General features: G+C 33.9%; 1 protein-coding gene and 1 long non-coding RNA gene across 2 annotated transcripts; one reads left to right on the top strand and one right to left on the bottom strand.

Annotated features, from left to right (window-relative positions):
- Nucleotides 1-4,703: 4,703 nt before the first annotated feature.
- Nucleotides 4,704-5,800, bottom strand: LOC148271397 (uncharacterized). Its single transcript, XR_015825107.1, has 2 exons — nucleotides 5,581-5,800; nucleotides 4,704-5,479 (listed from the first exon to the last, which is right to left on the bottom strand). It is a non-coding gene; the product is annotated as an uncharacterized LOC148271397 (long non-coding RNA).
- Nucleotides 5,801-7,675: 1,875 nt separating this feature from the next.
- Nucleotides 7,676-15,412, top strand: LOC148271396 (uncharacterized). Its single transcript, XM_088241437.1, has 3 exons — nucleotides 7,676-7,764; nucleotides 9,310-9,840; nucleotides 13,852-15,412. Exons 2-3 carry the CDS (start codon nucleotides 9,324-9,326, stop codon nucleotides 14,838-14,840), a joined length of 1,506 nt encoding a protein of 501 aa, XP_088097563.1. The 5' UTR covers nucleotides 7,676-7,764; nucleotides 9,310-9,323; the 3' UTR covers nucleotides 14,841-15,412.
- Nucleotides 15,413-24,480: the final 9,068 nt, after the last annotated feature.

Here is a 24,480-nt window from a genome sequence, read left to right as displayed (position 1 = left end):
TTCAAAATTCAAAGTTTAATTTAGTAAAAAAATTGCTCATTTGAAGACAAAACACAGTAATCTATTTTTTGTCGCTTTGAAGTTAAAAATGCAGAAATTATCCGAATAACTTATTTTATACGTAAATGAAACGTCAAAATCTACTTTCGTTGTAAAAATGTTTTTTATGTCGAAATAAAAATTTGAAAGCCACTTTGTTTTATTGCAAAAAACATCAATATATTCAATTTTTTAATATGTACTATATTATTATATAAAAAACCTTTTGCATTCAAAATTCTTTTAAGGTTGAAATTATCTAATGTAGTTCAAAAGTTACAATGTTTTGGAAATAGCACAATCACAAAATCTTGTTTCCTGAACGTTTCATTTTTGTGATTATCGTGGTTTATCTTTTACTGTACAGATAATAATAAGGAAAAAAACAAAAATATTCTCAGAAAGCACCAAAATTTAGCCTTATAAAACCAAGTAATGTTCGCCCTTTCTTGAGATAAAAATAAATAAGTACTAATATTGTAAATTCTCCACAAAACAAATCAAATCAAGTACCTACTGTTCCGCTAACTTTGTCTTTGATATTGACGTCTTGCCTTTTATTGTCTATGTACCCCCACAAATGGATGCTTGTACCCATTCATTAATTTGCTGTTTTGCAAATTACTGATAAAAATAAAAGATTCCCGCTCACATAGAAGCACCATGGAGGCATCTTGTTTTGCTTCAAGTGGATGGTAGACGTTGTTAGTGAATACCATCCCTAGGAATTCATATTTTTTCCGGCAGAAATATGACATTTTAGTATAATTGGAGAAGTATGGAGTGGTGTGGTGTAGTTGCGTTTTTTAGGTCTACAAGAATGTGTTAACATTAAGTACCTTATCGTTTATTCGTTGCTTAAATCTCTGCAAACAACAAAAATCTGTATTATTGTATGGATATGTGACTAGGTTTTTGTAAGCTACGGTGATAATTATATTGATTTTGTATTCGTCCAAATTAGTCGCATCCTAAACATATCATTCAGCATTCTCAATATACTGTTCTGCTTCAATAAGCACTTATTTAGTTGATATGTAGTTCTAGGAATTTGAGGAAAAGATGGAGCTCGCTTCAGTGTGTATGAAGGTGGAGCCAGGGACTGGCGAATTAGGAGATATTATTTATTCTGGGGAAGAGGCGCCATGTTCCTACAAAATCAAGGAGTCAGGCGTTGCTACCATAAAGGCTGAACTGGAAACCGGTGATGTAGAAGGAAATATTCTCCGTACTGGGGAAAGGGCGCTATGGCCCTACAGAAGTGAGGAGCCAGGCGTTGTTACTGTGAAGGCTGAACCCGGGACTGGCGACGTAAGAGATATTCTCCATATCGTGAAAATTGAACCGGTGACTAGCGATGTAGAAGAAGATATTCTCCATACTGAGGAAGAGACGCCATGTCCCTACAAAGGCGAGGAGCCGGGTGATGCTACCGTGAAGACTGAACCGGGAACTAGCGATCAAGAAGGAGGTATTTTTCATACTTGGGGAAGGGCGCCATCTTCCATCAAAAGCGAGGAGTCGGGTGTTGCTACCGTAAAGGCTGAACCGGGAATTGGCGATAAAGAGAGAGATAATATGCATACCGGGAAAGGGGCGTCGTGTCCTTACAGAAGCGAGCAGCCAGGTGCTGCGACCGTTAAGGCCGAACCGGGGACTAACAATGTAAAGGGAAATATTTTTCGTACTCGGGGAAGGGCCCAACGTTCTTTCAAAAGTGAGGAGCCAGATGTTGCTATTGTTAAGGCTGAACCAGGGGCCAGTACCGATCAGCATAAGCTACTTATTAATAAAGTTAACTTCGCAGAAATGGATATTAACTATCCCGACATTAAAAAAGAATGTTTGGATTCCGCTCGCAATACCGCAGGAAACTCAAGTGAGTACTACCATACTTTATGTCAGCGAATGCTTTTTAAATGATTATTATTATTTCAGAAAATTAGTTAGTTAGAAAGGCAATGAACTTTTGATATATTATATAGAAATATTTTATTTGTCCGGGCAGATAAATAAAGTTCTGTGTATGAAATAAAACCAGATCCTTTAACGAGTGTTTTCGACTCGATGTCTGTTCTCGGGTAGCCCTGAATAAGGACATCGAGTGGAGATAAGTACGCGCTACGTTTGTCACAAGCGAGTTCGCGAAAAATATTTAGAACCAAGATGTATTGGAATTGTTGGTGGATGAACTAAATAATTAAAATACGCGGGAGCGACACGCACGCGCCGAGCACGTCGCGATTGTCTTACAGTCCTGTCTGCGTGGGTTTGCGCGAGGACAATGCGGCCGCGCGCTGTGGTGAGGGTAATACATTATCCTGCGGGTCCATCTCCTGAACAATGTTTGTCTTGAATTGCTGTTCACACGTGGACTAACTGAATGGCTGTTAGTACCTACTCGTTGCAATAAATTATTTTTATTTATTTATTTGACGGACTTATGCAGTCCATTCTAACGATGGTAAATACAATTTCATATAATTAATACAGGCACTAATAAAATAAAATACAACCAAATAAAATTAAAGCTAGGACATAAAAAAAATACCATCTCAAGACAAGATCCGGTCTATCTTATAATTACTTAAACTTAAAATTGAAACTTATAACTTAAAAACGTTTTGTTTTGTTTTAAGGTTTGGACAAAAGTACGAACGTATTTACAGAGAAAAATAAAAAACGCACTCTCTGTGCCGCGGTTAGTACATACTCTTGCACGGTGTGCAATTACAAGTGTTGGAAGAAAAGAACTTTAACGTCACATATGTTGGTTCATACTGGAAAGAAACCGCATTCGTGCCCCGAGTGTGAGTATAAAACTTTACGGAGAGGAGCTTTAAAATCACACATGGCCACTCACACCGGCGAGAAACCGTTTGCATGTTCGGTGTGTGATTATGTGTGCTCGAGAAAAGCGCACTTGAAAATACACATGATGGGTCACACTGGAGAGAAACGCTTCTCTTGCGTTGTGTGCGACTATAAATGTTTACAGAAATCGCGCTTAAAAGCGCATATACTGAGTCACACGGGTGCGAAACCATTTTCATGTTCTGAATGTGAGTTTAAATGCACACAGAAAGCATCTCTCAACGTGCACATGCTGTTCCACACTGGCGAGAAACCTTTCTCGTGCTCTGAGTGTCAGTATAAATGTTTCCTGAAATCGCGCCTGAAATTACACATGGCTATTCATAATCAACGCGAGAAACGCTTTTCATGCCCTCTGTGTAAACATAAATATTATCAAGAGGCAGGATTAAAATCTCACATGTCGTCCCATGATCGCGAGAAAACATTTTCATGCTCTGTATGTCAAGAAAAATTCTGTCTTAAAAGAGGTTTAAAATTACACATGATGACTCATACTAACAAAAAAATCTTCTCATGTTCCGAGTGTGATTATAAAACTTTTTTGAATGGACATTTGAAAGTACACATTTTTACTCATACTGGAGAGAAACCTTACCCGTGCTCTGAGTGCCAGCGCAAATTTTCCCAAAAATCTACCTTAAAAACTCACATGAGGGCTCGACATTCTAAAAAGGATAAATAATCAACATTTTGAATTTGTTAAAATTTTTGTAGACAAGGACTGGATTCAACTCCCTGGGGAGCTGTTAACATTAACATATTACAACAGAGATGAAGAACATTTTAGAGAAGGTATTATTGAAGTCCAGGCATCCAGAGAGCCTATGAACTGTCATTGGCGGGTTTAAGTGGCCACTTTACCACCCTTATTTACAATACAAGTAGATGAATCTCTTCCGCATAAATAAGGGTTTCAGCTCTTTAACTTCACAAACATCAAGAGATAAAAGGATCGGAGTAATATAAATGTTCAAATGTACACTGTCTCGATGAATATATATCATATACTCGTATATTTGGCATTTGTGCGGATGTTGGGCCACCGGGAGCTGACAGTAGCTTGTTACTTGACCTAATGTCTGCACAGTAGTTAAGTATGTGAGCTGTACTAATAAAATAATGTTGTTTTCTTTGTCTCTTACTATTAAATATGTATCTGTGTGGATTTAGGTATGAATATGTATTATTTTTTATGTATATTATACATATTTTTATAAAAAAAGAGTTCATATCTTTAGTTTGAATCCAGGATAGTGGTGTTTTTTTAAAGAAGGAAAATTTGGGTAGCAAGGTTAAATATTTTTTGTATTAAAATCCAGCGTAGCTTTACGAATTTTACTTTCCAAATCCGGCGTGAAAATGTCCATTTAGATCATAAAAAATACAACTTTATCATTAAAAAAAAAATATAAAAAAATCAAGTCTTGTATCGTATATCGACTAGTGTGACATCACAGCCACACAAGAGTTAAAAAGGTGGATCTGCACTGCAATATTTAATGTTCTTGGACTGGTACCTGAAGCAAAAGGCTAATCACCTTACCCGCATGAAACAGATAATCGGTATATTTATTTATTTCGACGGCTTACGCCTTTAACAAAGTATAACATAATATTGAAAAACAATTATAATGAAACAAAACACCTGAACACGGTATAAAAAATGTAGATACATTAAATAAAATCAGCAGAAAATAATGTAATAATAAAGAAAAATTAAATATTAAATTATAAGATAAGTATGCAGCAAATTAACAATAAATGAAGGGTTTAAATAAAAAAAAGTATTGCAGTAACAGAGGCGATGTATTATAGCATATACAGTCGAACAAGTATAACACAAGTACATTTTTATAATTTAGAAAAGAAGTGATTAAAAAGTAATGATTTTAATTGGTATAAAGATAAATGAAATAAGTCTAAGTTTCCATGTTTGTTTGCTAACATGTTGAGCCGTGGAATAGGCGAAAATTTGGCATAGTTTGAACTATGCAAATCAACAGCAAAAGAAGTATTTTGTGTCGTCCCACGCTGTCTCACATAAAAAATCACACAATTTAAAAGTTCGGGACTGTCAAGAACATTATTTAATAACTTGAAAAGCAGCGCTAAATCTGAAATTTCCCTTCTATCACTAATACATATTAAATTAACTGCTTCAATAAACATTTATAGTTAAGCTCTTCAATTGGAATGTTTAATTTGAAATTTATAAATCTTAAAAACTTGTGTTGGACCTTCTCCATGCTGCATTTAGTGGGCTAATTCAGCTCCCTGTGCACTATGGGTTGGGACAGTGGTATAAACCGTACTTTTTTTGTTAGTTCTCCGTGGTTAGGCCGATTGAAAATGTGTCACAGCGTAAATAAATTCCTATACCTGTCTCCTTTTCTCTCGCCCATTTGAATCCTATCCCTTTTGCACCTTTATAGTTCCAATAACTATTGAGTTGATTATTTTGCCACCTGGGGTCAGTGTCCGATTTGACCGCGATTGAAGTGCATGTTCGGTTTGGAGTTTTGCCGCTTAAGCTACCACTCGCTCCGCCGTATCGCCGCCTCAGCTAAGCTCGGAGAAAATAAGAAAATCAACAAAAAAGGTCAGTCCATTCACTCCATTTCCTTGCATCCATTTGCGCTGTGACATTTACAAAATTTAATATACCTCCTGTCGAGAATCAGCTCACGCATTGCCACTATGCATATCAACGGAAGCGAAGGGTTAAATTTTATATGAAAAATAAAATTAATATTACGTAGATCGTGGAAATATTATTACCCATAGAATTGAGAATAGTCCAGAAGAAGCGTAGAATCATATTTGAATACATCGGACTGTGTCCAAAAACCGTCGCCTCGCTTTCACCGCGAGCATGAGTGAAGTCGGCGCGTAAACTTGCCAGATCGCAAACAATATTATTATTATTATTGTAATATAATTATTATTAACATTTTTTCTTGTAAATTTAATTATTAATCCTATTGAAATGATATTTATGCTTTTTCATACCTTTTTAGCTTGTATTATGTATATGTAATTTTAATACGCTGTTGATATTTTTTAAACCTTTATTGGGTAGGTACAAACATTTTGTTAAATTTAAAAACTTTTTTTTTACTGTAATTTTTTAACATTTGAACATACAGGGTGTTCTTTAAACCCTGTCACATCTGAAACCACGATGATCAATATGAGCAAGAAGACATATTGGCACATTAAAATACATTTTTAGAACGAATAAAATTTAAAAAAACAAATGACAATGAACAACAAACCAAAACAAAAAACAATGAATAAAAGCCAATCGTCCTCTGACGATTGGCTTTTACTCATCTCTATTCTCTACCCCCCGATCCGGCTTTCTACTCAACTTCACTTCACTTAGCTTGAGACCTTCGCTTCACCCTGGACTTGAACTTCTCTCGCTACGGATTCCTGGCCACGGCGAATTGGGCAATAGGCCCTTCTGAGGATATCTCCGGCCTTGACGAGACTTAACTGGGTCGCCTAGCCTCCACTGCCTTACAACCAGTTCACCGGGCCGTAGGCTCTAGCGACTACAGCGGAATCACAACACGACGCCGGTAGCGCGTTAGCTACACAGACGATAATGTAACAAAGCGTTACCACAAGTGCAAGTCGAGACATGTGTTAAAAATGATCCTTATTCCAAAATAATACACAATAAAAATGTGATTGAAGTATTTTTATTCAAAATTAAACAAAAACTGTGTTCATTCCATTTAAAATTCTGCCGACCTAGAATCATGCTCACGTTTCGTAGTTAACTGAATTTCGAAGCTAGGCTACTCGCTAGAACTGGCCATTAGGAAACTAAAAAAGATCCTTTGCTTAAATTGTTATGTGGCCAAATATAAAGCAAAAATTAGTCGCATGGAAAAACTAAATCTTTCTAAATTAGCCATTCTCTAGAACTTTAGGGTATAGAGAAGATTCACAATTGCACACAAAAGAGAAATTTGAATTTTTTTGCGTAAATGCATCAAAATTGGATTTATAAATTATGCATGTCTCTGCGCTAACCTCGTTTTACAATGCGGTATTTCTAACACACGAAATTTTTAAAACGCATTGTACCATTTCTCCCCTTTACCCCTAAGCAGAACAGCGTAATGTTTTTTCATCATTAGTAATTTGTATTTTGGTCAATATTAACAGAACTCTCCTCTGATTCGCTTGGCGCGTAATTAAAATGTATTATTCAATAACATACACATATTTAACTGCAGTTAACTCACTTTTATAACAAGAATAAAAAACTATTTAATGAAAAAAATATGTTTCTTTATAAAAAAAATATATTTTTGTATTATAAATTTAAGTTGTTTCTATTCACTCATACCGAACACACACTCATCCTGTCCATAAAATACACCCTATATGGGTATATACACTCTCACGCATATTCACATATCTACTAAAACCACACTCCACTCACTTATGCACGCATCCTCATACAGAAAAACTCTCACAAATGCACTTTTATGAATTAATATCTAACTAAACTGGATTTTAATAATTGTGTTTATGTGGAATACTGATCTGGCTTTATTTTGTGTTTTTTTTTATAATGTTGGGTATATTTTTTTGTATTGCTCTTGTTTTTCTGATTAAACTAAATAAAATAAAATAAAAGGCTTCAATAAACAAAAGTATAATGTACTACGTGTCTCTGACTTTTATTGTCTATGTGCCTCTACAAAAAGGACGCGCATCGCACCATAGATCGCGCTATTGATTTTATTCATCGCACATATCTCAGTCGTCATTCAGTCTACTAATTGGTTTGATACTGCCGATTCTTGGCCACGCAGAAGCGCTTTCAAGGTACGCCGTTAAACTGCGAGGTTTTAGTAAATCAAACGCGATAAGAATCGATAATAATCAGAGTTTTTTTTCAATAAATGTCACTATTTCAAATTAAAATTCATTTTCACTGTGCCCAAAATAACAACAAATATAACGAACCATTTAAATGTGCGTAGTTTTTAGATCTCTTAGATGCCGTCCCGAATTTTGTGCGGAAAAGAAAACTGCGCTTCGGAAGGATTATGCCCAGCAAAAATTGAGGTTTCGTAGCTCCGTTTTCCGCGTCGCAAAACTAAACGGATTTTTAAAAAAGGAATTGTTTCAGAAATAACTTTTCTGATGCGGCACAATTTACTTTTTACAAAAATAAATCGTATTAAAGAGTTATCATATTAATATTTTGAACGTCAGAAGAGGGCAGATAAAACTCGGCACTTTTAAGGGTTCTTATTTATTTGTTTATGCTTTATTAAGTTAGTTCATAACATTTTAAGTTTTAATATACGATTTAACATTCATGGTGTAGTGCTCAGCGCGTATGCCTACCATGCAAGAGGTCTCGGGTTCGATTCCCGACATGGTTGACATGAAAAATTTATTAAAAAGGGTGTTTTACTCTAGAATATTTCATAGTCCCTGAACTGGTACTTGAAGCGTAAGGCTGATCATCTTACCTTCATGTATAAAAAATATCAATCTACACTGCGATTGGTGTATCAATGCAATGCCCGATGCACCATTTGGTGCGGAAAGGGAATGATGACGATGATGATGATTTAATAAAAATGATTCTTATAGAAAATTCTCAATAACATATTTTTTCTAATTATTTTTTAATAATTCTATGCCTTCCGATTCTTTTATTTCTTCAGGTAACTTTATTTGTTGTATTATATGTAATTGTACATTTTAGTCCCATGTACAGTGCTCCTATAAAGACAATTTATCAATAAATAACAAACGATAGAGACACGCCAATGATGGATATTCTCAAGTGTTTAAAAAATCGTCGCTTTATTTATTTATATATCAACGGTTCAAAGAACCTTTTACAATAAAAAGTTTTACAGAAATGATCACATCAGTTAACAATTCATTATGTAATATACAATATGAAATATAACCATATATAATTCAACTAAATAATTGAAAGTAAACAAATTAGTAAATTTTTTTTTTTTTAAAACTGCAAAAAAGTAAAAAAGAAACACTAATATAAGATGACAAATAAAAGATTACAAATTGAAGTGAGAAAACCTTATGTTTTAAATATAAATATAGCAAATTAAAATTGAGAATAATTTAACATAAACATAAAGTGACTAGTATTTAGCTAGGTTATAATGAAAAAGAAAAATAATGCTACAATAAGATTTTATAAATAATACGTTTTTTGGATCAATGTGGAAGCTTAAATAATTTTAATAACACCTTTATATAATCAGTTTGTTGGAATTTGGCAATGAAACCACAAATGTACAATTCTTTGGTTTAAACATATATTTCTGTAGTCCAAATATATTGTTGTACTCATTTAAAAATACTTATTTAATTTCATTCTAGAAATTTGAGGAAATATGAAGCTCGCTTCAGTGAGAGTGAAGGCTGAACCGGGCTCTGGCGATGTAAAAAAAAATATTCTCAATACTAGGGAAAATTTGCAATTACTCTCTCATATTAAAAGCGAACCAGAGTCTGATCGAGATATAATCGCTGTAAAGAGTGAAACTATTTACCCAGAAATTCCCTTCATCAAGGTTGAACCGGGCTCTAGTGATAATTGTCGTTATCACCTCCATACCAGAGAAAAGTCAGCGGATCCCGGCAGAAACGAGGAACCGTTTGCTGCTACTGTGAAATCTGAACCTAGGACTGGCTCTGTCGAAGGGGACGTTCTTCATGCTTGGGAAAGGGTATCATGTCGTGTCAGAAGCGAAGAACACTGTCTCGCTAACGTGAAGGCTGAACCGGGTACCAGCGCCGAACAGTATATGATAAACAGGGATAGCATCAACTACAGAGAAATGGATGTTATCTATCCGAACATTAAGCAAGAATGTTTAGAATCATCTCGCAATACTGCAAGTAACTCGGGTGAGTATTACTGTTATAAAAAAAGAAAGCACGTATTTTTTGTCCTTTATTAGGGCTTTCTACCAAAACATGATAACATAGACCAAAAAAAAGTTACGCAGAGTTACAAATTAGCATTAAAAACAGCACTAAAACAACATAAACAGAAAGGAATAACAATATGGACACAAACAATAGACAACAAAAATATATGTACAAGAATAACATAAAATAATATTTGTACCTAATAATAAACATGTAAGGTAATGGCATCAGTAATGGACTGCACCTTAGTTATGGACAAAAGTTTATTAAATCCTTTAAAATAAGAAATATTCAACATATTTTTATACTGGCAAAAATGAATCATAAACCATAGATATTTATCTATCAACCGGGATGCATATCGCGACAATCGGCTATTAAGTTAAAAAATAGCTAGCATTTAAAGGCGCCAATCGAACGGCGTTAGCGAAATTCATAATTTCTTGCAGAAATAATTAGTGAGGTGAGTAACTATTTTGTAATTAGTTGGTAGAAATTTTAGTAATTACTTATTGAAATATTAAATAATACGTTTTCTAGACATACCGTAGATACGAAATCAATCTAAATTCATACCTAGCTACTTGTATATTTTGTCAAATTTGAATGTTCATAACTGACTACCGATTTTCATCTTAGACCAGTGATGGACAAAATGTCCATTAATTGAGTCAAACAGTGTATCTGTGTTTTCATCGCAGTTACCTTCAATTTAAGTCTGTCGTGCCGTCTTTGTTGTACATTATGTTTGTGGTACTGATAAGTGTACGCAATTTAGTCATGGACATGGGTGTCCAATACTGGTTGTCCATAAGTGGATCTTAAATAAAGGTATATTTTGTGTTTTCTTTCCTAGCCATGGCACCCAAAAAAAATTATACGCCAAAACAAATAGGACGTGGCGTAGATGCAGTGAACAGGGGGGAAGCAGTAGGGGCAGCGGCGTTAAAATATGGTGTACCACGAATAACTCTTCTCACCGGCATTTGATGTCGAGTCAGTAAACCTCGTTTAACGATTAGAACTGCCGACAATCCTGAGAAAAATATTCTTTTTTTATCTTTTGAGGAGTCAGAGCAACACAAGTCATCGTTGAATACTGATTATTTAACTGACAAATCAATACCGGCTGCATCTAATGTAGAGTCAAATAAGTGTGAAATCGACGAGAGAAACTGATGAGCCAAAATATATTACGCCGGGAGCATTTACTATGGAATAAGAGCAGCTTGAGTCGACTAGAAGTACTGACGCAGTAAAGGACTTTACATCAACTGCATCTGGTATTTAATTACTAGGCCCTAAGCCTTTTCATTCCCATGGCCTTATATTCTAATCTAGACCTAGCACTTCCCGTACTAATCCAGCAACAAAATATTGTACACCTTTGAAAAATATATTAAGCGATGTGTTAGGTATTACAGTGCCGTCGCCGTTTGAAAGAAATTGAGGATAAGAAAAAAAACAGAAGAAAGAAAGAAAAGCTACCATCGGCAGTTACAAGTAAATCATGGAAGCAGTATTAAGAAAAAAAAGATGAAGAAAAACGTAGATTACAAGTAGAAAAAGAAAATAAAACCAAGAAAGAGCAGAAAAAATAGTTTTGAAAGAGAAAATTGCCAAAGAAAAGAAAAATATGAATAAGAAAAAAATGAAAAAGTTACAACAATGTTCGTCTTCAGACAACACCGACTTGGAAATCGAATATGCCGAAAGTGGTGAAAGTGAGTGGAATGAACACAGTGACTCTATTGTAGAGAATAAGGGATATGAAAAATATTTCACGAAAGGAAAAAAACGATTACCGAATGTTTTTTCTTATAAAGGACAAAAAAACAAAAGAAAAAAAACCCTTTCCCTAAATCTTGACTCTGAATTAGATCTAGAAAATGTACCTTTGAATGAATTTACGTCCTCCAGCAGTGAAGCTCTTGTACAATACATAAAAGGGGGATGTTACCTAATAATTAGATATGAGGGGGAATATTTCCCAGGAATAATTGAAAACAAAGAAAAAAGTTTGTTTGAAATTAGTACAATGACGTTATCTATTGGAAACACCTTCAGATGGTCGGAAAAAACCGATAAGATTTGGTACAGAATAGAAGACATTGTGGAAAGGATAAATGATCCTGTACAACAAAATAAAAGAGGTTTTTTTTTAAAGTAATGAAGATGGAAAAATATTTACCTAATATCTATATAACCTAAAGAGATTTTGTTACTCATACGTCCAATGCTGGACGTCCATTACTGGACGTTGTCCATTAATGGGTGTCCATAATTAGATTTTGTCTGTCCATCACTGATGATTAGAAGTAACTATGGTTTTTCTATTTTTTTATTTAAACCTGTAACCTGTTATGAATTTTATTATTAAAAAACGATTTCCAACATACCGTACTATTATTATTTCACATCGTCTGATTTCATTTTGTTAAAAATGGATCGTAGGGTTATGAAGTTTAAAAACATTTTCTTAAACTGTCCATCACTGGTGCCTTTACCTTACCCAAACTAAGAAAATTTTAACATTTTGCATGAAATTTAAATAGGCACTATTAGAAAAAAACCTATCAAAAATCTGATAGTGCCTATTTAACAGAAAAATACATGTGTAGATAAAACTGAGTAAAAATGGCACGCATGATGTCTTGTCGCCAATATTGTACGCAATGTTTATGAGAAGCGCAGTCGGCGGTCATAACGCGTGACGTCAAAATGACGTTATGCCAAGTGTGCTCATTTTTAAACTTAATTTTTTTAAATGATAACTTGTTTCGAATACATTGATAGTTATATCATTAGAATCGTAAAAATCTGCTCTAAATATGCATTAGTTTATTTTTATTTATTTATTTACATACATGTAGTTTATTACACATTATTTAAGACATAAGTCCCAACTCCATGGGACTCAAAAGTCCTGTGTTGAGATGGGACGAGCAATTAGTTGACACAGACACATGAGTATATCACTACAAATGTAGGATCAGAAACACAAAAAATAATTTAAAAAAAAACATAGGTATATATGGCACATCAATATGGTAAACAGTAAACTCAAACTTTTGGAAAATCATCAAGCAGTTACCCATTCAAATCTCTTTCACTTAGGAGAATCCAGTCCTTTACTCCTCTCTTGAGAAGTTTTTGTCGTTGAGAGCTTAATACGCTCTTCCAAAAAATTGAACACTCTCGGTGCGATAAATGAGAGAGGTCTCTGAGCAAAAGTCGTACAGGTTTTGGATATGACATAATTCGTGCTCTGGGAAAACGTCGTACAAACATTTGTCTGAGACCTCTCCTTATTGTTCGACCAGAAGTGTGCGAGTGCTTATTTTAGGTACAGTTGTCTCATATCCAGCACCTTCATGTATTGGAACAACTGTTCTGACGAATATGTTGGAGGGCGCCGGGATGTTATTTTCAATAATAATATCCCTCAGGCGAATGTGTGGTGAAACAATGTATGATAGGTGCACAAATGTCGAGATACGTGAACTGTGTAAGGCTGAGACATGCATTATCGACAGAATCAAGAAAGGGGTGCTGCGTTGGTTTGGACATATAGAACGAATGGACAGCGAAAGAACGGCTAAAAGGATCTACTATAGACCGAGAAAGTCATGGCACGATCAAGTCCATCTAATACTTGAAGATGGACATGTCAAGAGTAGGAATAATCTGCATGCGTGCATGAGAAGATGTATGAATGTAGAGGAAGCGAGGTCTGTATGCAAAGATATAGTGATATGGCGTTCTATCCCTACGGGAAAATTGCGTGATGGTTTGTTTATTTGTTTCTAATAATAAATGGATGCCGCACAACCTTTCCAGCCAGCAATTCCATTTTATTTTTAACGTTATTCCCGGCTTGTGAAAATACCATATTGCTTTGTTTTTTAACCAGTTTTTTTTACTATAGCTCAGCAGTGATAAAACATCCTAAATATTTGTAAAAACATGCTTTTGTTTTGCTTTCAGATTTAGGTAGACGCGAAAAACATAACGTGCTATCGAAACCAAATAAAAGTCTTCCTGAAATTGCCGCGAATAATACATTCTCGTGTTCGCTGTGTAGCTACAAATGTTCGGAGGAAAACGCATTAAAGCACTTGTTGACTCACCCAAAAAAGTATTTCACGTGCTCTCAGTGTAAGTATAAATGTTTATCGAAATCACGGTTCGATAACCACGAGATCAAACATACCGGCGAGAAACCTTTCTCGTGCTCTGAGTGCAAACGTAAGTTTTCTCACAAGGTAAACTTAAAATCGCACATGTTAATTCATTCAGGAGAGAAGTCGTTTTCATGCTTTAAATGCAATCATAAATTCACTCAAAAAGTCCACTTAAAACAACACATGTTCACCCATACTGGAGAGAAACCCTACTCTTGCTCCGAGTGCGAGTATAAATGTTTACAGAAAGGACACTTAAAACGACACATGTTGACTCATACGCTAGAAAAACCCTTTTCATGCTCTTTGTGCGAGTACAGATGTTTGCAGAAAGGACATTTAAAACGCCACATGTTATCTCACACTGGAGAAAAACCATTCTCGTGCCTTGAGTGTGATTATAAATGTTTACAAAAAGGACATTTGAAACGGCACATGATGTCTCATTCTGGAGAAAAACCCTACTCGTGCGATGAGTGTAACTATAAATGTGTACAAAAATCACATATACGGTCACATATAATGACCCATACGGGAGAAAAACCTTTCGCATGCTCCGAATGTAATTATAAATGTTTAAAAAAATCGCAAATTCAGTCACACGTGTTAACTCATACCGGTGAAAAACCTTTTTCTTGCTCGGAGTGTGAGTACAGATGCATAAAGAAAGAACTGTTAAAGGTGCACGTGATGACTCATACTGGCGAGAAACCCTTTTCTTGCTCAGAGTGCAAAAGTAAATTTTTACGGAAATCCAACTTGAAATCACATATGTTGACTCATACTAGATAAAAACACATCTTTAACATTTCTAAAAAAAAAAAATGTTTTTTTAAATATTTATTTGAATTGAATCTTCTTTTTTTTCTTCTTTATTTGAAATAAAATGATTTCTCGTAAACAATATTTGTAGCAAAAATATTAAATAAATAGTTTTTTGTAGGATATAAAATGGTTTTAATGACTTGTTGACGAAGCATTTAAAAATGTTTTAACGTGACTTATTTTTAAGTTGATGTTTAATTTCGTGATGTGCTATATACATGAATTAAAATATTGATTTAGAGAAACATTAGTTACGTTTTAGCAATGAATGTTTTAGAAACTAGAAATGTATGTCAAGATGGACGCGTTTGGCGTCCCATCTTCTATTTATACTCCTATGGAGAAATAGCGTGATATTAGTTACTACTTGTATGTATTTATTTATTTAAATCTCCAGTAAAAAATTGTATAAGATGACTTCCACATCTTCAACATCTTCCAGCCTTAAAAACATACTGGTCAAAAAAAGAACTATACATGTTTTTTTTTGTATAAATACACATAGTTACTTGTGTAAAAGGTATATTCTTAAACTATTCTTTGTGTAAAAAATAAATTAATCAAAATAAACTAAAATTGTGAAATGTCTTCCTCGGCACGGGATTCCCCAGTGAGGAATACATTGTTGATTCAATTATATGATGTATTCTTGTGAAGTATAAAATAAATGAAATTTTTAAAAATCAAGCAACATTTTTTTTGCCCTCTAGGGTAGATAAAGCTCGCATCTAACGATAATTGGTTTAAAATTGTATTTCTAAACTCTAGATATTTCAATAATACTAACTGCAATTCGCACATTGTATGATACACTATTTAAGATCCAGCGTAACGGACCGTAACGACCTGCTACAGTACGAAATTAGGTTCGCCCTGCGCATACCTTTTCCCCCCCTACGTTTTCTTCACCTGCAGTGCCCATGGCTACGGCGTCTGTACTTGTACTTGTACAAGTACAAGTATATCAGTAACTCGTTGACTGTCCAGCGAAGCGCTTGCTTTACAGATAAAATTGATGTTCAAATTCACTATCCCCAATTGTAAAGAACAAAAGACGACAGATAAGCATTCGAATCGTAACAATAATGCATTTTATATATTAATGATGTAGATACTGTAGGTACTATATAAATTAACGGAATGTTAGTGTTGATTAATTTTCGTAATTTTTATAGATGGTACACAAACCTCAACGCACTAGATTATTAATATACATTTGAAAAATTATGTCTGACAACCCTGATATCTCAAAAACTTATGCCATTCACACAATTTCTGAGCAGACTGGTATTGGGGTGCATTCCGTAAAATATATTTTGTTTCGATATTCAAGAACTGGCGAAGTTAAATCGCCAAATCATTCGGTCATTTGAGGAAGATTAGTTTTTTTTAAATGCATCGATGATATTTTCAATTATGGATCAATTCCATAAACAATTTGATAAGTCTGAACATTTATATTATAATACTATAACCATACTATTATTATCACCATCATTAAATGTATTAATTGCAATCATATTTTTATTGTGAGTAGGTTATTAAAATTGAAATAGAAATTAAATTAATTTAATTCAATTGATTAATCGGGATATATGTGTTAAGTGGGGGAGGAGACGGGACATGCGCGGACGCGGTTGTTCTTACGCTGGATCTAGAATAGTATGTAGCATACTAGAATACTGTTTCATCATTTGGAACCTTTTGGAACCCACAGCCTTGAAGTAGATAAGGTTCAAAAGCGATTTTTGCGATACTTATATCTTTGTGAAAATAATAATTATCCATTCTTCTAGCCATTCCATTTCTAGCAGGGACGCTGGACTACGACACCCTCGAATCTCGTCGTCAAATTTTCTTGGGAAACATTTCTATAAGCTGATTTCTGGAGGTATATATAATTTAAATATACTGAAAGAGATCAGTTTGTAAGTTCCCAATAAATACCAGAGCGAGATCTCATGCATTGTTTTACACACCCAGAAGCCGTCCGTCAAAATCCCTCCCATTAATATGGCAATTCTCTTGCTGAATACGGCTTCTGCGGATAATATGGATCTATTTTTTGTTACACATTGGTACTCAAGCAACTATCTGCTTTCTATTCTAATGAAGTTAATACTCCGAACTTTATTTTATTTATTTATTTACACTCTTTATCAAAATACAATTTTACATTCACTTTGCCCAGCTAACAAGGGTACATACCCCGTTCCAAGCTAGGCAATTACATTTTAATATATTATTATAGTTAACAAATTAATAGAGAGCACAGACAAATAAAATATAAACTTATTCGTACACACATTTTGATACATATACATACACACATACACACACATATATATACACCCATGCGCATACACATACACACATTCATAAAAACATATACAATTTATTTATGCGAAACTTCATGGTTGCCATCTATAAATATATTTTTTTAAATGATTCCTTATTTTTATATTTTATTTTCGACACCCAATAAGAATCTCCATGCCGTGGCATGCATCAACTTTTCTGACTCCCTACGACCAATGTCACGAAAGAGCGAGGTCAACACCTTCCGCAACTTGACAACACTCCCGTCTTTCCACGATTCTGGCAAAAGGTTATGGACCTTTTTGCCTACGTAATAGTGTTGTTTCGATGCCAGAACAGTGTTGACCCCTTCACTTAGTATCAGATCCCTATTAGAGTATCTTGTATTATGGTTGTGGTTGACGCTCGGGTAAATGTCTCTATTTATGTGTGTAACCACTACCGTTCTCAATATAAACTGTTAAATAATATTCAGTAGATACTCTGAATTATTTGAAGAGCAAGTCACTTGGATAAAGAAATGTTTTTTTTTAATTACTCAGATTAAAGATTTCTGTGCAATTGCTACAGGCTCAAGGGCGAGTGAGTAAGGAATTTATGTTTGCAGTCTGCATAACGTGATGGGTTAAACAGTCCTTAAAGTAATGCAGACTACAATTTGTTAAAAAAAGAATATGTAAGTATTATAATTTGAACAGATGTTAGACACATTAAATGATGAAAATATTTATTTTTTTCATTAAGGGAGGTATATTTTCGGTTACTACTCGCCCATATCGAGCTTTGGATCAAAGTATTAAGGCGCTACTGGTGAAGAGCCGCCAATACAAACAAAAACCACCATAGGATTATCAATCATGAAGTCAGTTATAGTATACAGCAAAACAATGGTGCTCAGGGGTGGTATTCTGAATCTTCTCTACCTACGAAAGTGGTAAATTTGAGGATTTATGTTTTTTGAATGCGATGACACTTTGCTTCACATAATGGCCACACACATGATTACACGTCATCAGCGTTGCCAGATCTACCGATTTTGGGAGCAATCTACCAATCTACCGAATTTGATTGAAATTCTACCGATTTTTATACATTTCCTTGTTTTTTACACAGAACAAAATTTCAATGCAAATAAAACGAACTCATATTATAATAATTTATTGCTTGTTTGCTCACTTCGATTGCCATCAGTTGCTTATTTAAAAAACTGCTTATCTATCGTACATAAGTATGCAATGCATGATATATTAATTATGGAATTGGCTAGTATTGTTGAATATAATATGGTAAAATAAATCATGGCATAGAATTTCATGACATTATTGAAAAATGTATATATGTCTATTTTATGAAGTGAAATGTAGAGGGATCACTTTTCATATTGAAAATAGTATAAATGGTTTTATCTTCAGTTAAATAGGTATCTATTTAAATTTAGTTGATCATTGTTTTAATAATTTGTTCAGTACTTCAGCAGTTAGCAGTTTTTATTAAGTTTTAGGTTGCACTGAAAGAACTTTAAAACATTAATTATTTCTTTGACAATAAAAAATACTAAATATTTTGATAAAATTGTGTCATTCATTCAATAAAATAAAATTTTGAATTTTAATCTATGTATAATATTATTATTTTTTATAAGAACCAACTCAAATATTCCTTTTCTTGAATAAATATTTGAGTACCGCAAAACCGTCCAATTTTGCCATGTATATATAATATATTGTGACTCTTTGTTAAAACATCCCTCGATCTTTATACATCGTTTATTCTAATTTTAATTATTATTTACTTATCTTTATTCTTGTTTTTGATGGAAATGTTTAATTACGATTCCATACTACAACAAAAGTATTACAACAAACATAAACCCATACGCACGATAACAAATTCGCCTTTCCGCTATAATTATTTAATTACGAAAATTTTGAGGTACAACATCAAAGTCAATATACTAATATTTTTTTATCATACCAGTAGATATGGTCTACTGGGAATACTTGTATTTTCATACACTATTATTGGTTCTACTCAAAATGGTTAACACTTTTTACGAGGAACAGGATGAAACAGTACCTTCTAGTAAAAATATTGTTTTTGAAACCTTAAATGAAGCTTTATCGTATCACTGGGGATCGACAAAGTTAAACATAATTCATCAATATATACGTACCATGGAAAATCTGGATGATTTTTTGACGTTCTTGGATATTGTTAAATCAAGGGTTATATTCGACATTCTTTTTTTTTCTGAGTGTAGATTGCACGAAGCATATATGTCCAAGCAGGTTTTAGGTTATATGGAATATCATTCACAAAATTATTTAAATCAAAATAGTGGAGTCGTAGTATACGTTAAGGATAGCATGCGCGCTGATGTGAGGGAAATATGCATGGAACAAGGTAATTGTTTAAAAATTGTGATTGAAGATGATATATGCATATTTGCGATATATAGGTCTCCATCTTATAGTAATATTGACACATTCTTGGAGTCTTTGCATCTCCTCCTCCGGCAGTGCAGTGGGGCCATGCGGAGTATCATCATAGGGGACATTAATATTAATACGCTGGGCCAAAGGCACAGGCAGTGTGAAGACTACTTGTGCGTTATGGCTGAACACAATTTCATATGTAACATAGACGCACCGACAAGAGTGCAAGGTACCTCTGAATCTTGCCTTGACCATATCAATACTCGTAACGTGCACAATTCTCTTACATTTATTATACAGAACACTATAACCGATCATTACACCACCGGTATTAGTATCCGAATAAACACGCCAAAAAAGAAAGTTAATAAATTTACAAATTCAATAAACTATTCAAATCTTTCAAGGGACCTCGAATCCGAGTTGTGGGAGGACATACTTCAACAAACTGACACTGACAAAGCGATGAATATTTTTGTAAAAAAAATTGAACATTACGTTGATAAAAATACTTTCAGTAAGTCGGTGGCACACAAAAAATTTCATCTTACTCCTTGGATTACGGATAGTATTGTAAAATCAATTCATAAGAGAAATCACTTACATAAAATAGCAAAAAAAGATCCACTTAATGAAAGTAAACAAAAATATTATTTAAAATACAGAAATGTGTGTAAATATGTTATTAGAAGAGCAAAGGAGATATATTATAAAAATCTCCTGAGTAACAATAATTCTCCGGGTAAAATCTGGGAAACAATTCGAGAAATTACAAAAACTAAATCAAAAAAGGGGCCTGAAATTACATCTATAATTTTGCCAGACTCTACAAATACTAATGATCCCCAAATAATAGCCCATATTGCCAATGAATATTTTACTACAGTAGGTTCTAAATTATCTGAAGCTATATTATGTGAATCCAAACGGAATGAATGTAATCTAGCATCATCTATTAATGTCAAGAACATAATGCCATCGTTTCAACTAAATAAAATATCAGAACAAGAAATCATTAAAATTATCACTAGTCTAAAAAAAACGTATTCCAAGGGTCCTGACGTTGTTAATACTTTTATGTTAAAACAATTTAAAAATTTCATTTCCAAACCTCTGTCGCACATTTTCAATCTAAGTTTCTCATCGGGAATTTTTCCAACACAACTTAAACAATCAATAGTGCAACCAATCTTTAAATCGGGTGATCAACAGAATATAGAAAATTACAGACCAATATCGTTGGTAAGTGCATATTCAAAAGTATTGGAGAAAGCATTCAAAAATAGACTAAGCGATTATGTAGAGAGTAAAAACTTACTTAGTGACAACCAATTTGGATTTAGACCAGGTAAAAGCACAGATGACGCAATAAAAAAATTAACCGGAGCATTAGTAAACAACATTAACAATGGTAAGAAAACACTTGCAATTTTTCTTGATTTGGCAAAAGCGTTTGACACCATATCGCACAAAATTCTTTTAAAAAGAGTTGAAAACATTGGGATCACAGGTAGACCTCTAAATTGGTTACACAGTTTCATTTCCAACAGATTACAGAGGGTTAAAATTGGAGAATGCAGCAGTACTGCTTTAGAAATGAATTTTGGGGTACCACAGGGTAGTACGCTAGGACCTTTGCTGTTTATTATATATATAAACGAATTGTGTAATTTAAATATTAACGCTCGTATAATCACCTTTGCAGACGATACAGTTCTTGTATTTGAAGGTGATAATTGGGAGGAAACACATGTTAAGGCCGAAACAGGAATGAATATTCTTAAAAACTGGCTCAAAGATAATTTGCTGACACTAAACTCAAAGAAAACAAAATACGTAAAATTCAGCCCAAATATAAAAGGCCTACCAAGAATAGAATTCAGGATAAAAATTCATAATACAAATTGTAACACGCTTACCAGCTGTAATTGCTACCATCTAGAATGTGTACAAGACATCAAATATTTAGGAATCTTTATTGACGCACACCTTAACTGGAGAAAACACATTAACTATTTAGTGGGTAGAGTTAGGAAACTAATCTATATCTTTATAACACTGCGTAACATATTGTCCATTGTAGATATTAAAAGTATATACTATGGTTTGTGCAACTCTGTTTTGGCCTACGGATGTATTTGTTGGGGAGGAGCTGCCAAGACTATTCTTGATCCCTTGGTTAAGGTACATAAATCAATATTGAGGATAATATTGCGAAAACCGTACAATCATCCGAGTGAAGGCCTTTTCAAATCCTTAGACGTCCTTGGCTTAAGGCAAATCTACATGAGGAAAGTAATACTTGACATCCACAAAAATAGGAGCACTCAGGTGATTGTAAGTCATGCGCACTCAACCAGGAGTACAGTAAGAAACGATTTGGTGATTCCAATAGCACGTACAGCGGTATTCCAAAAATCATTTCTATATAACGGACCTAAACTATACAACCTGATACCGTCTTTTTGGAAATCTGATAAACCATCAGTTTTGAAAAGAAATTTAAAAATTTGGTTGACAGACATTGGAAGTAAGGAATCGGAGAATTTATTGAAGATAGTAATCTAAATATTATGCTATCCCATTGAATCATATATAAATTTATTGTATTTTCGCATGTGCATATATATCGTGTATGAATGTGTGTATATATATGTATGTATATGTGTGTATATATGTATGTATGTGTATATGTATGTACGAAGTATGTATGCTTTATATTTGTGTATATGTATGTACGAAGTATGTATGCTTTATATTTGTGTATTTAATTGAATTTTTACATTTAATGTAAACTTTTTTTTTTTTTCTTTTCTTCTCTTTTGGGCTATAACTGTTTTTTTTTTATTTCTTCAATATAGTTTTTTTTATTTATTGGAAAAATATTCGTAAACCATATTTGCCGCAACAAATCGGTTTCTTAGAACAGGCATTTGCCCATATAGGAACCGATTGCAACATTAGGCGTATTAATATTTCTGGCTTGCCGACCCTTCATATACTGAGCCTACTCCTAGTACTAGCAGAATTTTGCCAGAGTGTTTTTTGTGCCATTTTGTAACATTGTATGTATAAACTAATAAATAAATAAAATAAAAAAAAAATTAAAAAAAATATAATCAACCTTTAAAAAAACATATTTCAATAAAACATATTTCTCTAAATATGTTTTTTTAAAGGTTGATCATAGATTAGACTGTTTGGGCAAAATATCAATCCAGGGAAAAATTGGACGGTTTCGCGGTATTGAAATGAAATATTGTAATTTACATTTTTTAGTAAGAAAAAGAAGACATTACAAATCACTATATTTTGGTGATTCACTTATTGCAGTCCTTTTGGTTTTTAATTGTTCATTAACCAAGCGTTTTCAACTATTTAAAGCAACGGCCTCAGGCAAAACGGCGCTTTAATTTCGAACTGTCAAATTTATTTTTGCCCCCCTCCTCCCTTCCTACCCCCTCCAGAATCTACCGATTTATTTTTCTGAATCTACCTTTTTTCGCTTGATCCAGTCTGGCAACCCTGCACGTCATATAAATACGAAATGGCGTCTCGACAATGACGCGTTATTAGTCTAAAAGCTTTGGTGTCCTACAACTTTCGCTTCCAACTCTGCTATCAGCCGCCGTCTTCCAATCTCCTATCTGGAAAAGTACAGCTGCATCCTTACTCATTCCATCCTGCTAACTCAGTCCGGGCCTTCGTAGAGTAGGGTTCGAACCTCAGACCTCTGATCGGAATCCGCAACTCTAGCCACGGGACAGCAACCCGATTCCCGACCTTGAAAAGAAAGCTTGCATAGCTTCGAAACTGGTCGGCTAAAATAAAAGTAAGTGGTTGAAAACGAAGTTTTACTTTCTTTTGAATATAAAGTACACTTATATGTTTGTAAATTTGTATAAAGCTTTTTAATTTTGAGTTACACTTCGACCGGCTTCGAGGTTACTACCTCATCGTCAGGAATTAAACTAACTTAGAATTACACGCGTCGCCATTTATATTATGAAATATTGTAAGAAAGAGACAGAAAAATGAAACAAAGAGAGAGAAAGAAGATAAATGAATCATAACGGGAATATTTTAAAAAGACGACTCGAAGGTAAATTTAATTTATTATTTAAAGTTTTTGGTTAATGGCTTTACTAATTTCTAATCGTTCTTAATTGTCTAAACGAAAACCATTTTTATTGACATGCAAAATTTCTACACCCGTTTCTTGATTAAAATCATGGTTTTCGGATATAAGACTATTTGCGAATTCTGAAAAATTGTTATTACTGAGAAATATTTTATGTTTTTTGATTCTAACTTTAAATTTACCTACGTGAAGTTTTTCCAATACAGAAATTTGGGCAATTTAAACCGGACGAAATGTAACTCAAAATTAAAGTGGTTAATACAAATTTATAAACATATAAGTGTAAAATGTCATACCACACAGTGAAAAATGTTTTTGATAACAATAATAGCCTCTCTATAATAATGGACAGAGGATTGAGAAAGTTGACAGCTTTAAATACTTGGGAGTTCACATAACTGAGGATGAAAGCACAGCAGAGAGCTCGCAACCCGCCTAGGAATTGCTAGAGCAACTTTTACCATGATGCGTGTTGTCTGGAACTCTAGTCTATACTCGGTCAACTCTTGTATAATGCCAGTACTCCTATATGGGTACGAATCTTGGCACCTTACCAAAGCTCAAAACACCAAACTTCTGAGCTTTAAGAGTAAGTGCTTGAGAAGAACATTAGGTATAAGGTGGTTTGATTTTATAACTAACATTGAAGTCCGAGAACGGACGTAGCGGCCTCCTATAACGAGCGTCTCGAGGATGCGGCGGCGAGCCTAGA

Source organism: Micrasema longulum, unplaced genomic scaffold (genome assembly GCF_059751315.1).
Source record: "Micrasema longulum isolate JH-2025_06_02 unplaced genomic scaffold, ASM5975131v1 h1tg002901l, whole genome shotgun sequence".
Classification (NCBI taxonomy): domain Eukaryota; kingdom Metazoa; phylum Arthropoda; class Insecta; order Trichoptera; family Brachycentridae; genus Micrasema; species Micrasema longulum.
The sequence above is the reverse complement of the archived record's forward strand: the minus strand, read 5'-3'. Positions and strand labels throughout refer to the sequence as shown.